This window comes from Rousettus aegyptiacus, unplaced genomic scaffold (assembly GCF_014176215.1).
Source record: "Rousettus aegyptiacus isolate mRouAeg1 unplaced genomic scaffold, mRouAeg1.p scaffold_m13_p_11, whole genome shotgun sequence".
NCBI classification, from domain to species: domain Eukaryota; kingdom Metazoa; phylum Chordata; class Mammalia; order Chiroptera; family Pteropodidae; genus Rousettus; species Rousettus aegyptiacus.
This window is the reverse complement of record NW_023416286.1, coordinates 60021610-60037045: the sequence shown is the minus strand read 5'-3', so window position 1 is coordinate 60037045 and position 15436 is coordinate 60021610. Positions and strand designations below refer to the sequence as shown.

At 33.5% G+C, this 15436-nt stretch overlaps 1 protein-coding gene across 3 annotated transcripts in view; it reads right to left on the bottom strand.

Annotated features, from left to right (window-relative positions):
- UGGT2 (UDP-glucose glycoprotein glucosyltransferase 2) overlaps window positions 1-15436 on the bottom strand; it is a 139337-nt gene that overhangs the window by 19619 nt on the left and 104282 nt on the right. For all 3 annotated transcript variants that reach the window (XM_036228871.1, XM_016158624.2, XM_016158623.2), the window contains exons 30-34: window positions 12349-12433; window positions 7414-7496; window positions 4961-5059; window positions 3540-3624; window positions 151-333 (exon numbers count right to left, since the gene is read on the bottom strand). In XM_036228871.1, coding sequence (XP_036084764.1) covers window positions 151-333; window positions 3540-3624; window positions 4961-5059; window positions 7414-7496; window positions 12349-12433 — 535 coding nt within the window. The remainder of the gene's footprint in view (window positions 1-150; window positions 334-3539; window positions 3625-4960; window positions 5060-7413; window positions 7497-12348; window positions 12434-15436) is intronic.

The following is a 15436-nucleotide window of genomic DNA, read 5'->3' as shown; positions in this document are numbered from 1 at the left end:
ATACTTTGCTTATATATCACAATCAGGTCTTATATGTTTAGGTTGCATGGCAACGAAGATAATAAACAACAGCAAAATAAACTGGGTCCCTACACTGAGAAGTGTAAAAAAAGTTTAAGTATTATTAAAAACAATAGTTAATTTTATTACCTGGTCAGCATCAACAAAAATGATTTTGTCCACTGCTAGGGGAAAAAGGACATCAAGGAAAAGAATTTTGTAACCCCAAATGATCCTTTGTTTTTCAGTCTGTTGATGAAGCCAACGGGGCCACCTATACTGGACTAGTTCATATTGGAATCCATATTCCTTAGCCATGTGAGGAATTACTTCCTAAAAACACACACACACACACACAACAAAGCATATGTTTAAGGAGAAAAAGTTGATTTTTTTTTAGAGGAAAAAAATATCACTTTAAAAGGTGGCGTTTACTATAAATTGTTACAAAAATAATTGGTAAATGTCTAAATACTACTTCTACAATTTATACTTAATGAAAAATATGAAAATTCTGGAAAATATAAAAATACAAGTATACATAAAACTACATTAAAAGACATTAAAAATAGGTACATGCTATTAGCTAACAAGCTTATTATTAACTAAGATATATATTCCTCTATTTTCACGACCAACGTTTGACTTGAGAATACCTGACCATAGAAGGAAAAACCTCTGAATTTTGAAACACCTATGCATCAAACAGTTTATATCAACATGCTGGTTTATCATATAAAGATGAAGAGGATGTACAAAAAATACAAAATGAGTTGTAAACTCATAAATTAGAGTCTCTACATGAGTTTCCTGTTTGAGGTTTATGACTAATTCAAAAATTAAAACACAAGGTAGTTACTGTGGTCTGAACATTTTATATTTCACTTAGTGTCTTATAAGCTTAGAGTATCTTATTCTATTTGAAACAGAGCAGTTAATGAAATACACTGTTGGTTAAGTTTCACTTAAAAACCCAAATATTGAGAGGGAGGATGGTGAAGGAGTGGGGAAAGATAGGTTAGCAAATATAGAATTTCCATTTATTTTCTTAATTCTCATCTGTAGTTAGTTGCTGATTAAACATTTAAATTTTCTCCTTGATTCTGTAATAACAATGTAGATTTAAATTCTGTTCCCTACTGTATGTTTTATCTGTGAATTGAAAAGTTGAAATTACGATTAAACCAGTTTCTGGGAATCATTGTTTTGGTTTCAAATCTAAAAAAAATCAGAGGAAATTAGAAAAATGTTTTTTATTCAGCAAATATATATATTAAAAACAGTCACTGAGCATGGACTATGTGCCAGGCAGTATTTGAAGCCATTGGGATACTGTAGTGACTAAAACAGATACAAATCATGGCCTTTAAATCAGTAGCTTACAATTTACAGGTGGTAAGTAAAAAAGAAACAAAATGTCATTTATTTATAGAAGATAGTGCTATAGAGGAAAATTAAAAGGTAAAGGATATAGCATAACAGATCAGAAGGGATTATAATTTTACACAGTGTGGTCAGGAAAGGATTACTCCCTAAATAGATATAATTTAGCAAATATTTAAAGGAAGAGAGGAGCTATATTTTTAAAAATTGGATGAAAAAGATCTAGACCATTAGTAATTTCTGTATCTGGTTGCTGGATACACAGTTACAAACAGCTTTTATGTTTGTAAAAATCATCAAAGCTGCACACTTATGATCTGTACATACATTTCACCGAAAAGTTTTAAAAAATAAAAATTTTGAGGGAAAGGAACAAAATTACAAAAAGACAGAAAATATAATATCCTATATAGTATTACTTTTGGCCATGTAGTGAATCAAGATGTAGCATTATTTCCAGTGTATAATTTCCTGCTAAAAGATTCTTTAGATTGTGTAAACACAATTTATGTAGCTTTCAATCCCCCCTTTGCAGTGTTTGCCTGGTAGAATAACGTTAAAAATTTAGTAACACACTAGTATAACTTGTTTATGTTTATGGGCTCTTTTTCAGTTTTTTGTCTATTGCCAAATGAGCACAGGAGGCAGCACTCGGCTGTTGGAGGTGGCCAGAGTGGCTACTACATAAGGGTTAATTAAGCACCTGGCTTTGAGGTCAGAATGCTTGAGTTCAAATCTTAGCTGTGATCTTAATTAGGCGTTTGATCTTAAGTCTGTGCTATAAAGGACAAATCTTATCTAAAGAAAGGTTGGGCCCTATGGCCCCCTTCTCCTGGGAGGTAACTCTACTTCTGGAATGTTCAGCCTGATAAAAATGTCTTTATTTACCTGGGGACCCTGGGCCATGCCAGAGAGCCTATGCAAATGATGTGATTTACGGTGGGGACCTTGGGCCACAAGGTATCAGCTCAGTCTCTAGAGGGGCTGAAGGCTAAGTCAGTCATGGTAGTTGTCAGGTGGGACTAGGGGTCAATTTCAATAAAAACGCTGGACACCAGTCTGAGCGAGCTTCCCTACTTGTCAATATTCCATGTGTATTGCTATACTTTTTGCTGGAAGAAATAAGCTTTGTCTACATGACTCCAATGGGAGAGGACAACTGGAAGCTCTGGATCTGGTTTCCCATGGACCCTGTCCTAACTTCACTTTGCTGATTTTAATCTTTATCTTTTGCTGTAGTAAATTGTAACTTTGAGTATAATTGCTTTTCTGAGTTCTGTGAGTCTATCTAGTAAATTATTGGATATAAGCATGGTCTTGGACATCTCCTAACTGTGTAGGCCAGTTATATAATTTCTGCATCTTAGTTTTCTAGTAACAGGACTTTATGAAACACGACTGAAAAATACAGGTAGTTAGCAATGTGCCTGGCAACAGTAAGGAATAAAAGCATGGTTGGCTATTTTCATTTCTGCTTTTACCACTAGTTTTGGTCTAGAAAAAGAGGACTCCTTTGAATTGTTAAATGAGACCTGAACTTTCATGGAATCTGACTAATCTGTAGTGAGAATAGGAAGAGACAGGGCATACTTTGCAGCAGGAGTGTGGGGGTTGAGTCTAGGGTAATAGACATTGGTCATCTGAAAACTTCTACTATAAAATGCCTCAGATTTCTAAATATAGTGTCCATACTACCAGAGTAATCAATGCACTGAACAAAGATAAAAGAATTTATTGTTTTTGGTACTATTCAAATTATTTTCTATAGTAGAGTGTTCATATTTTCTTGATATTACTGTTCTTGCTTTGGATTCTTTTCATTGATAATCTGTACATATTTTCATTGCCAAATTTTATTGAATTATTATCATGAAAAATCACTAATCCTTCTAATTTCGAGTTTACTTAAAAATAAGCCATCTCTTGCTGTTCTTTTAAACACTTCTTTAAATAAAAATTGTATAGAACTTTTCCTAGGCTAGATAAAAGATTGAATACCAAAGTTTTAAAATTGATATAAATAGTTATTTGAGTAAATATACATTTCAAGACTCATTCTGAAAAAAGAGAAGTTATATGAACTTACAATAATATAAAGAATTTATTATTCAACCATTAACCAATCTATAATATAAATTATTAATTAATGTACTTACTTTAAATGTTGGTGAGAGATAATTTTTTAGGAACCAGAATTTCACTGGTGTTTTGGTGTTACGTAAAACAGAAAGCATCATGATTCTGTATAAAAGAACATTAAACCCAATAAGTTAACATTAATAGGAGTTCATCTTACTTTTCATAAAGCTTTTAAATATTTAAAGCTATTAATTAGAAGTTTTTAACTGAATTATGGAGAAATAGACTGAAGGACCTTCAAGTATTATGGCTGCTCATCAAGTATGTAATATATAAGGATATATATTAATGGATGGTCCCCAGCTTATGAATTTCTAACTTTACAATGATGAGAAAACAATAACACATTCAGTAGAAACCGTACTTCACATTTTGAATTCTGAGCTTTTCTCAGGCTGTCAATATGTGGTTTGATACCTTCTCAGGATGCTGGGCAATGGCGTGACATGATTTAGCACAACCATAGGATAATGTTAAGTGTTCTGAGTACTCTTATGGTAGGTTAGGCTAAACTATGATGTTCAATAAGCTAGGTGTATTAAATGCATTTCTGACATATTTTCAACCTACAATGGGTTTATTGGGATGTAACCCATAAGTCGAGGAGCATCTGTATACATACGCTTGATACAGACTAAATTGATTGCTTTTTGTTACAGCTGACAAAGAAGCTAGTCTGAAATAGTCTTGATTAACTGAACTACATGCTAATATTGGCTCGTCTACTGTCATTAATAACAGGTGTGCAGAACCTGAAGCATTGAATAAGCTGTCTATATTGATAAATCCACTGGACAGGGCATCTGTTTTGCTATTCTAGACCTCTGATTGGAGAAGATACAGAAGTATTTAAAGTTCCATCTTAAAATACCAATACATATTCAAACGCATTTGAGGCATTCTTTCTGATCGTTCTACATAAATTTAAAAAACAGCTCTGTAGTTTGTAAACATACTTTGCTCCTCTCACTGCTTCCTCCTACTTTTTTATGAAACAAGACATTTCTGCACTGGAAAAGGAAAATTTACAATATATACTTCTCACATACCACACTGTTAAAAAATATGCCCATTCTCGCCTTAGAGACCATCAATATTCCAAATTAATCAAACTCGTGAACTTTTACTGTGTTTAAAAAATACATTTCCCTCATAATTTGAAGTTAAAAAAAAAAGCAAGGTGCAAAACAGTATATACTTCATTATTTAGGTAAAAAGAAGTTAAAAAATAAACATGTATTTGCTTGTCTATATATATCTTTGACAGGATATGAAAATAGTAATATTGGTTTCATCTGGGAAAGGGAACTAGGTATCAAGAAAAATAGGTGAGAGACTATTTTTACTGTACATTCTTTTATTATTTCAAACTTTTAAAATTATTTTTGAACCATGTAAATATATTACTTTTCAAAACATTAAATAAAAAAGTACTTACCTTAAAAAGCGTTCATATAAATGGCCAGAAGCAACTGAAAAAATGTTCAGAACGTCTGTCTCTGTTTTATCTTTTTCTTTATGCAAACTTCTTGTGAAACTTGGAATAAAAAAGTCGTGATTAATAGTTTCTAAGTATACATCTGCAAACTTTATAAACCTATATACTAAATTTGATAAGCAACAAAAATAGAATGTCTTTCAAAGTGAAGTTATTACACCATAAACCTCTTTTAACAATTATGAATTACTAATATTAAAACATGCAGCAATATGTTATGATTATAAAAAAATTTAGAACAGTGCAATTATACTGTCTCTAGGTTAGTAAGGTAATATCTTTGAATCTTTGTGAGGTATGAATGTTGTTGAGACCAAAGAATGAGTTTGACATGCCATAGTCATATCTAATGCATTGAGACTTTAAACATAGCAGTAATGAGAAAAGCAACAGAATGTACAAATGTGTAACTCTAATATAGCAAGAGTTTTCCTGTGTGGTAACAGGGTAGGTCCTTGAGTGCATGTAACATGGCTCCCCAAGGATAAAATATTATAAAATGTGCCTACAGTTTAGATATAGAGTTCCTCTGGTGAGCAAAAGTCACCACTCCATGTAGGCTAAGGAGATATAAGTACTTTGGCATCCACAGAGACGAGAGAGCTGCAGAGAGCCACGTCCACTCATTGGTTTACATCACAGTAGCTTCATCTGGACCCAGTTCTCATTTTCACCACCTCTTGGACATAGCCTTTTATAAGCCCCTTCTCATATACAAAAGTGACTGAATCTTTTATTTAGAGTATTAATAATGTATAATTTCTTCTTTTTCTATTTAAAATTTTTATTTAATTAAAAATCTCATTTTTACATACAAATATTTAGAATGACTAAAATTTGGAAAATTAAACAATTTCCAATCATCGAAGGATATATTTTGCCAATAGGAATAGTTATGATAGAAATAGTTTCCAAATCTTTTCTTATTGTAATCTTCCAAATAAGAAAAACAGTTGATGCAATGGGGAAAAAAAATCACTTTAAGGATAAAACTAAGATAAAAAGTGAAAGAATTATTATACAATACTTATACGTAGATGAATTACCATCTCTCAAACACAGCATTATTTTGTTTTTGGTATCCTTTTTGTATAGCAAATAGCTATGCCACAATTTTAATGGTTATCTTTATTCATTCTTAACTCTACCTTCTAGTTTTAATGGAAGTTCATGGACAGACACTCTTTACAATGCTCAAATTCTGTTTCATTATCTTCTGCCAAACATCCCTACTCTTCAGATACCTCAAAACAAGTAGGTTTAAGTCTTTCCCTATCAGTAACCAGTTCAATGCAAATGATTCTTTTTATCAAATCAGGATTCGGCGATCAAAAAAGAGGCCTAAACTGGGCAAAATACAAAATGATGGGAGTGCTTCTGATTTGGTATAACAAAATCTGGTAATGTTGTTGAATCTATTTGGCCTAAAATTTCTATTTCTTAGCCTTGATCAAAATGATCAATGGTTCTTCATCACAATCAAATTAAGTGCAAGTCTCTAAAATGGACTTTCAAAGTTCCCTACAATGTGGATATATAGCAGATAGCTTTTTTGTCTGTGTAATATCCTTTATATTTCAGTAACAATAACATGGTAGTTTGAGCGGGGAGGCATTCCTCCTCCAATTTCATTCTATGAGGTTTAGGTGGGAAAGTTCTTCTCATTGGCTCTAGAGATAGGCATATGATCCAAGCTTGGAAAATTAGTCAATAGTGATCAGTTCGGCTTGGGACACATGGCTAAAGCTGGACCAATGAGTCAGCTTTGAATCTTTTGCTGGTACTACTTAGAAAGAGGCAATCTCTTTTCACTGGAGATGGCAAACTTTTCCTTGCAAAAGTTTATCTGAAAGTGAAGGAGGCAAAGATAACAACTAAGAAATGAAGAATTTTAGACCATATCACCTGAATGCCCAAAGCCAGCTCTACACCTGGACTCTGTAAATATGTGAGCCAGTGTATTTCTTTTCTGACTAATATCGTCCAAATCTAACTTAAAGATTCCCTACTATATTCACTGTCCCAGCTAACCTGGGCTACTTTCTGTTCCTTAAGGAATATAGCCATTTTTTTAACCTCATGTAACCAGGTACCTTCACTCCATCACCAACTTTTGAAATCCTGTCCATCCTTTAGAACCTGTCTTAGCCACACAATTCTCCAAGAGTCTCTTCTGAGGTTACTCCTAACTTTATATAGCCTTTTTCTCCTTTGGTTTATATAATACTTCATTTTCAACTGCCTTATAGCTCCAGTTTCCTGTTTTATGTTGTTAAACATAAAGTAAAGAGGGATGATAGTTGCCTTACTTAAATGTTTCCCATCTACAGTTTCCACATATTAGACTCCCTATGGATCTATAGTTATACATTAAAATATTAATTAGTAAATACCTTTTAATAGAATCCCACATTCCTTTTTTTCCATCTTTATCATTAAGGATATCTTCCTTAATTTTGTCTGGCTTTTTCTGCACCTAGATAGCATAGTAAAGAAAAATTTTAGAATTTAGCAGCTTTAAATATTATGCTGCATGGTTAGAAAGTGAAACACATTGGGCGGCATGACCCTTATATCTAAAAGAGTTGCATTAAATGAAGCCAGGGGATACCTTAGTACAACATTATAGACACAATCTGGTTTTAACCCCTTGTTTAGTTCTTTTGGTGGTTACTTCCATACTCCTAGATAATGTGCTGATACTTGTATTTACTGATTTATCAACTTTAGACATATCCACTAGTATATCCAAATTCATAGGGTTTAGACATTGGTTCTTTATGAAAGATGAGTAGCTCACTACGTCATCCTTTTTATCTGAAAGTTTTAATAGTAATACTAATATTATCACTGGTTCTTCTACCTATTATTTTTGTAACTTAAAATAATATGTTTAAATCTTTCTTTTCTATTCCAACCACTTCAGCAGTTCCTCTTGCATGCCATTTATAAGATAAGGATACTAATATCTCTACCTTTGACCTCCATCTCCCAATTGGTATTAGCAAACTTTACTTTAGCATTGTAAGCATAGGTAATGTTTACACTTAGTTAACAAAATTATACCTTTTGCACTTTGTAATATTTATTCTACAACTTGAAAATCAGTAAACAGTGCTTACCATGGTAATACAACTACTACTCACTGCTGAGTCTGAAAGGCTGCCACAATCACACTTCCTCTGAACAGTTACACTAACGACCACTGCGCCTCTGGTAGGGTCTCTCTTGCTAGTTCAAATCGATTCGGCTTTCTTACATTCCACCAATAGAGAAATATATTTTCTTTTTATTTTTTTCTTGTGGTGACGTGTTTTTTTTACCACATACCTAATATTTTCCAGTTTCTTGTTCATGTTACTTGTCTGGAATTCCTGTCTTCTTGAAGACATTTTTCTGGAAGCTTAACAATTAACTACCTGTTTCTTCCTAGGCCCTGCTTTGATTTTTGGATTAATGTCACCATTTCTTGAAATACCTATCTTCCTTTTTCTTTGTCTTCATCTTCACTGTGCTGGCAAATACCTTCAAGAAGGGATGTGAAAACGATTTTTCTCAATCTTTGCAGTACAAAAATCTACTTTATTTTGCCTTCACATCTGATTAAGAATTTGGCTGAAGAATCTCAGGTTCAAAATAATTTTCCTCAGAACATTAAAGGCTGTTTTGCTGTCTTGTAACATCTATTTTGAAAAAAGAAATTTCTCCCTGGTAGTTATTAGAATCTTATTTGGGGAATTTCTCACTTGTCCTCGTTTGTGGACCCTTTTGACATGAAAATTTTTAGCATTCTTTAACTGTGGTATACTTTCTCTCCTCAGTTTTCTCTGTTTCTTCGTCCTGGGATTCCTATTGAGTGGGCTACTAAAGTTCATAGGCTAATCCTTTATGCTGCTTATCTTTTCTCCTTCCTTTCTCTTTTTGTGTATTTCTGAGAGATGGATAAAGAAAGAAAACGTTAACTGAAAAAACCTGAAGGACCTAGGTGGCTAGAATGGTTGACCCTCAAAGATCTGATGGTTATGGTGAAAGAGTTATATCTACTCTATACTATGGACCAACAGGTTAAACTGGAACCAATACACAGAAAGCAAAAATTCGGATCAAGAAAAGAACAAACAATTTTTCAATGGTCAAAATTACTCAATGATGGAATCATCGCCCCACTCCCCCAAATAATGTTTCTCTCCCATTTGGAGGGCTAGGATAAAACTAGCTGAAATGCTGGTCCTAAAGGGCTTGCGCTGACTTAGTAACTTAAGCAGCTGGTTTGGGTTTTGTGGAGTTTCTAATCTGGAATGACCAGAAGGCAATGTATTCAAGTTGAGTATGAGTTCCTGTTGAGAAAGGAAGTTAAAGCCACAGGAGAAAGAGTATCACAGATAAGTGTGAGCAACATGTTTAAGTGATCACTGATATGAAGCGAGGTGAACAAGAATGTTATGATGTGGGAAGCAAGGTAAAAATAGGTAATGCAGTAGTTTAGGATTTAGGCAATATATATTTGGTAGCCTCCTATTATTGAATCTTAGAGATCCCAACCATATGGGTATTTCCTATTAACTTTCTACTCTACTGAATTTGGTTTCGTTATGTACCAAGTACTAAGAGATGTGTCTTAATATCCCAATATGATAGAGAATTGTCAGTTTTTGTTTCTAATTCTATTTCTGCCACATATGTGACTTTATTTTTAGTAATGTTATTTGTCATAATGTCTAATATCTCTGATATTAGCATAGCTAAACAAGCTTTGTTTAGGTTAGTATTGGCCTAGTATATTGTTTGCCATGCTTATATTTTATTTTCATCCTCATCCTGAAGCTGTATTCTCATGTATTATATGTACTTTCTGAAAACAACATACAGTTGGGATTTTTAAAAAATCCAGTATGACAATATCTTTCAATTGGAACATTTAATCCATTTACATTTACTATAATTGGGTTAAATTCTAACATTTTGTGCTTTCTCTATGTCCCATATAGTCTGCTTTATTTTTTCTCCTTTCTTATTCATGTTGATTTGTCTTATTCTATTTTTCCTCCTTATTATCACATTGTGCTTTGTTTCCATTCTTTTAGTGGTTGTCTTAGATATTAAAAAAATCATATTTGCCCTAAGGTCTAAAAGTAATTATCACTATTGCTGTGGTCACTATAAGAACTTTGTGTTAGTGTATACAACCCTATTTATCTTATGGCTTAAATGCTATTCTTACATTTTTAATTCTATATATTTTTAAAATCCTCATCAGACATTATTATTTCATATATTCATTGTTCATAAACTCTCACGTATTTTCTTTTCTCTTCATTCTTTTTTCAAACTCAAACCTTCTAAGACTTTTTTTTCTTCCCGAAATTCTTTTAGAATTTCTGTTAGTGTGATATGCTGGTGCCAATTTCAATTTTTAATTTGTATGAAAATACCTAATTATGTTTCTTCTTGAAAGCTATCTTTTCAGGGTGAATTATTGTTGGCTGGCATTCCCCTTTCCATTTCATTCTTTTAAATATCACTCCAGTATCTTCTGGTTTGTTACTGCTGAGAAACCAACTGTTAGGCTAACTATAGCTCTTTGAAAGTAATTTTTCTTTTTTCCTCTGGTTACGTTCAAGATTTCTCTTTGTTTTGGTTTTACAGTTTTATCAACAAGAATCTAGGTGTGATTTTCCTGTGTGGAAATCACTGGACTTCTTGAATATGCAAATTGGTATCTTTCCTCAATTCATGAAAATTCTCAGCCATTATTGCTTCAAATACTACTTGTACCTCATTCTTTCCTTCATCACCTTCTGGAATTCCATTTAAACTAATTTATTTATTCCACACTCATAAAGCACTTTACAAAGCTACATTATCTTATTCTCAAAACAGACATATAAGGTAGGTTCTGTTATTACTCCAATTTTATAGATGAGGAAAATGAGACAGAAAGAGGTCAAGCAATCAGTCTAAGGTCACACAGCTAGTGAGTAACAAAGCCAGGTTTAAATATAATCCTGTTACCTCAGATTTCTCTCTTCTCTATACCTTTTATGCTCTCTCCTGTATTTTCCAGTTTTCAAATGTCTGTTGCATCTGAGATACTTAATTCTCTCTTCAGGCATGTAAAAGTTATCCAGTGAATTCTTAACTTTGGGTGCTGTATTGCTCAGTTTTAGGAGTTCTACTTTAAAAAAAAAAGCAGATATGGACTTTTTATAGCTTCCTGTTTGCTGGAATTGTTTTTAAGCTTGTCTTTTATTTTTTTAAAATACTGTAAGTACAATTGTAGTCCACAACTATCAGCCTGTGTCAATAATTCTAATATATGGAGTGTTTGTGTGTCTGTTTTCTGCTGTGGGTTCTGTTTGCTTTGTTTTTGTTCTTGTTTTGTTTTTTCTGTGTGTGTATTTGGATATATTAATCTTATTCCAGAGATATATGGATGTTTCTTCCAGATATCTGTACAACTTTACCAATCTGGAATTATTTTAGTACGAGTTCAAGGCTCAGGGTTCCCTGGACTTAGATGATACAAATTTGGGGTAAAAGACTGTGGGATAATTTACTATGGTTCATCCTTACCCTGAAGCTATAGCCAGCTTATTGTAGAAAGTTTTATGATAGAATACCCACTTTATGTGGATCCAGAGTTTTAATTTTTGTCCCTATCACTCTGTAGATTAAATTAAAATGAGAGTTCAAGTGTACCAGTGTGGGTGGATGTTCTTAGGGCAAAAGAATCTTTCTCAGGACAAGAGAAGCTTCGGTGCTTGCTTTCTTCACCAAGGATCTCAGTTTCCATTTAATTTTGGTTTTGCATTCCCTTATTCTCTTTATTATTTCATTAACGGCAGCTCCTCATTGTTTTAATATCTAAAAAAAATTTACTCAACATTTTTACTACTTTTAAGTACGTGGGTTGGTCTCAAAGAACCAAACCTGCGATTATTGAACGCATTTTCTCTTATTTCTTTTTTTCTTTTCTCTCTTCTCTTTTCTTTTTTTCTTTTCAGGGCTAGCTTTTAGATCTGTGTTCCTGATCTTATCCCTAGAGCCTAATTTGTAACATTATCTGGCTACAGATACAGCAGATATAGTAGACGTATCATATTAAAAAAAAAAAAATCACTCCTTTTCTTCTATATTCAAGCTCTCTGCGTCCCCCTCCCCCCATGAACGTAATCCTCCTCTTTCTTTCGTTGTCAGAGCTCTAATATGATGTTTTAGGTAATAAAATTGTAAAATTATTGTAAACCAAAAACTATTTAATTAAAAAATAATTCTCAGAGACAAAATAATTAAGAACAGAGACTATAAAGAGCTTCTGCCTCACGTACTTGTACTTCAATTATTTTACTCCTGAAGCTGTTCAACACAACAACAGCATCTCCTTGGTCTGGCTGAGAGTCAGTCCCTTCATGCCTAAAAGTAGAAAAACGTGTTAGGATCTATAGTTGGTTAGGAAAAAACAGATGGTATACATAAAAATAAATTCATTTTGCAATAAATATAAGTATACTATCACTGTGTATATGTCATATTTGCTATTTCTATAGTCAATTAAGATATGCCACAGTACACTACAATTTTCAAAACTGTTCAATTTTAAGTTAATACAAATTAAAATTATACAAAGGTAACTCACTAAATTTTATATTGTCTAATCACTCAGAAAGCTCAAAATATTGCTTATCTTTGCTGTTGTGTACAAAGATCATCTCAAATCAAATCTTTTATATCTCTGTGATATTTGCAATGATAATTAAAATATGAGACTTTTTCTAGACTTTAAGTTGTTTATATATCATAACCAAAGGAATTCTACACTTTCCAGCAAGTTTTCAATATCTAACCATTTTCAAATACTAAAATTTGAAGTTTATTATTAAACCCATGACTGAAAATGTGTCTGATGTCCATCTGTATCAGTTAAATGTTTCTATATTACACATATTTGTCTAATTTTCAAAATTGCATAAACAAACCAAATGACAGTTTTGTTCAATAATTAGTTTTTGGATACTGTACTATGTACTGAAAAATGCTACTGTAAAAGCATTTATAAAATTGAATTTTGTCAAAGAGAAAACAACGAGATGTGAAATAGTAGATACCTTAAGTTCAGTCAGATTTATAACATACACTTGAACATTTTTCTAAAATAAAAACCTGGGGATTTGAGTGCCACGATGACTCACACAAGCCTTTACTCCCTCTTACTCCCAATTCCCCATGTGAGGTGGCTAAACCAAAGCAGAAGGCACAGCGCTGCCCAACAATTACCACTAGGAAATACAAACTGTTCCAACTTATGTAGTAGAAAAGTCAAATTTCTTACAAGCCTTCAAGAGCTTCCTGTCCTAAATGTTACTCAGGGCATCAGCAACTTTAGCTGCTAAATCCACTGAGACCAGGAAGCAGAACACCGTGGCTACACCCATTTGAGGTCTAAAGTGACCTCCCTCAATGCCACCAAGTGGCCGTGATGGTAGTAATGAAGACACTTGCTCTACTTCAGGCACTATTTCAAGCACCTTAATAGATGTTAACTCATTTAATCCATGCAACTAACATTGGAGGAAGGTACAATTATTGTCCTAGATCCAAACAGGTAGTTTGGCTCTTCACTATTGCACTATTAGACTTCCGTTAGTAATGTCAGGCAACTAAAAGTCACTGGATACGTGAGGAAAGTCAGCAGCTTAAATGAAGAGAACAAGCTAAGTAGTCAAAGAACATAGATTTCACTGATAAAGAATTAATGTAAGAAAAGAAGGGAGCATTCAAATAACATTCTCATTTAGATGTGAGAATACTGTATCTCAGTAAAAGCCACTTACTTCAAAATGAAAAGTTTCACTACATATCAGGAAGCATTGTACACATGTTTCCCAGAATTCTAAATATAAATATCATTTTAATTTTTGTAGAGGTGAAGTAAATCACACTGCCTCTCATTTCTTATTCAAAACACTGGATGGTAGAAGATAATGATGAAGGCTTGTTTCAAGTACTCCAAGAAAAATTAAAATGCTATTATCAGTATTTAGGAAAAGCAAAAAAAGTTTTAGGCCTTTGGGACCAAGAGTATATAGCATTAAAGTTTCCAAAAAAATAACTAGAAATGTGGTGCATATTATGATATAGAAGGCAACATTCATTATGAAACTTTTTAGCATATATTGTGGAAGTTAGAAATCTAAAAACTTTTTTGTTGTTATTGTTCCTAGATTCTTTTGCTACTATGGTTCTGGTTTAGATTCTGCTAAACGGATACATTTGCATGTGATTTGGAATTTAAAAGTAAGGTAAGGGAAACATAGTGATGCTTGGCTAGTTTCTTTTGGCAAGCAATGTTATGTAGACACAGAGGTTTTCTACATTAGTTTCCAGTGTTCAGCTTCTCAGCTTTCTGGATACTGAGAGACAGTGGACATATTGATAAGTAGCAGCTTGATGCTATCTCACTTTTCTAATCATGGGAGAGGTAGCAGCTCTTTCTGGTTGGTCAGTTCCTTGGCTTTGTTCTGTTATCCATTTCTGGACACTAGCTCTGGAGAGTTTGCCCCTTCAACCCTTCCTGTTACAGTCAAGAATCCATTTTTCCTGTGTCAAATCTTTGAGAGCTTTTGTCAGGCTGTGAGTCTCCACCATCACACCCTTGTGGGGAATATTATCTTCTAATCTTAAATTCAGTAAGGAAGATGCTTTAAAAGGAAAGCACTTTGCAATGTATTTTCTGAAGCTGGGAGACATAGAGGACTGTGTCTTGCTCATGTCTGGGAAAATCAATGGGGAATATGGACCAATATCTGATATCTGAGAACTGAATTATTATTGCTTTAATCCAGGAGAATGCTGCTACCTTTGAGACTGACCTGAGCTCCTAGAGTTTGCCAGGAAAGTGATATGTAAATTTCTCATGGATCAAACATAGCCAAGAAGGAGAAAGATTATATTTTGTTATTACCATAGTGTAGTCATGCATCCTGCCAATATGACGACCTGGCAATATGAGGAAACCTGAGCAAAAACAGACTGTGGGTATAAAACAGGATGCCTGAGACTGAGGAAGTTAAGAGAAACCAGCTGGAATAGAGATGCACCAACGGGGATCAGGGAATCAAAGGAGAGTGAGGCATAGCAATAGAGACCTTCTAAGAGCCCACAGAAATGCTCCACCAACAGTGCGCTACAACCACCACCAGGGCCACAGAGTACAGAGCTGTCTTACAAAGGGACCAGCTCAAGGAACTGTGGGAAAAGAACAGAAATTGTTTGAAATCTCTCCTGCCTCTTGTATAAAATAGAAATTGTAGTTCAGTCCCAAAGGTACTAAACGTACATACGAATGCTAACTTGGCAATTTGTTTTTCTGCAGATTTCAAAAGGAAAGTCTAATATAATAATTTAGCACAGTGAAAG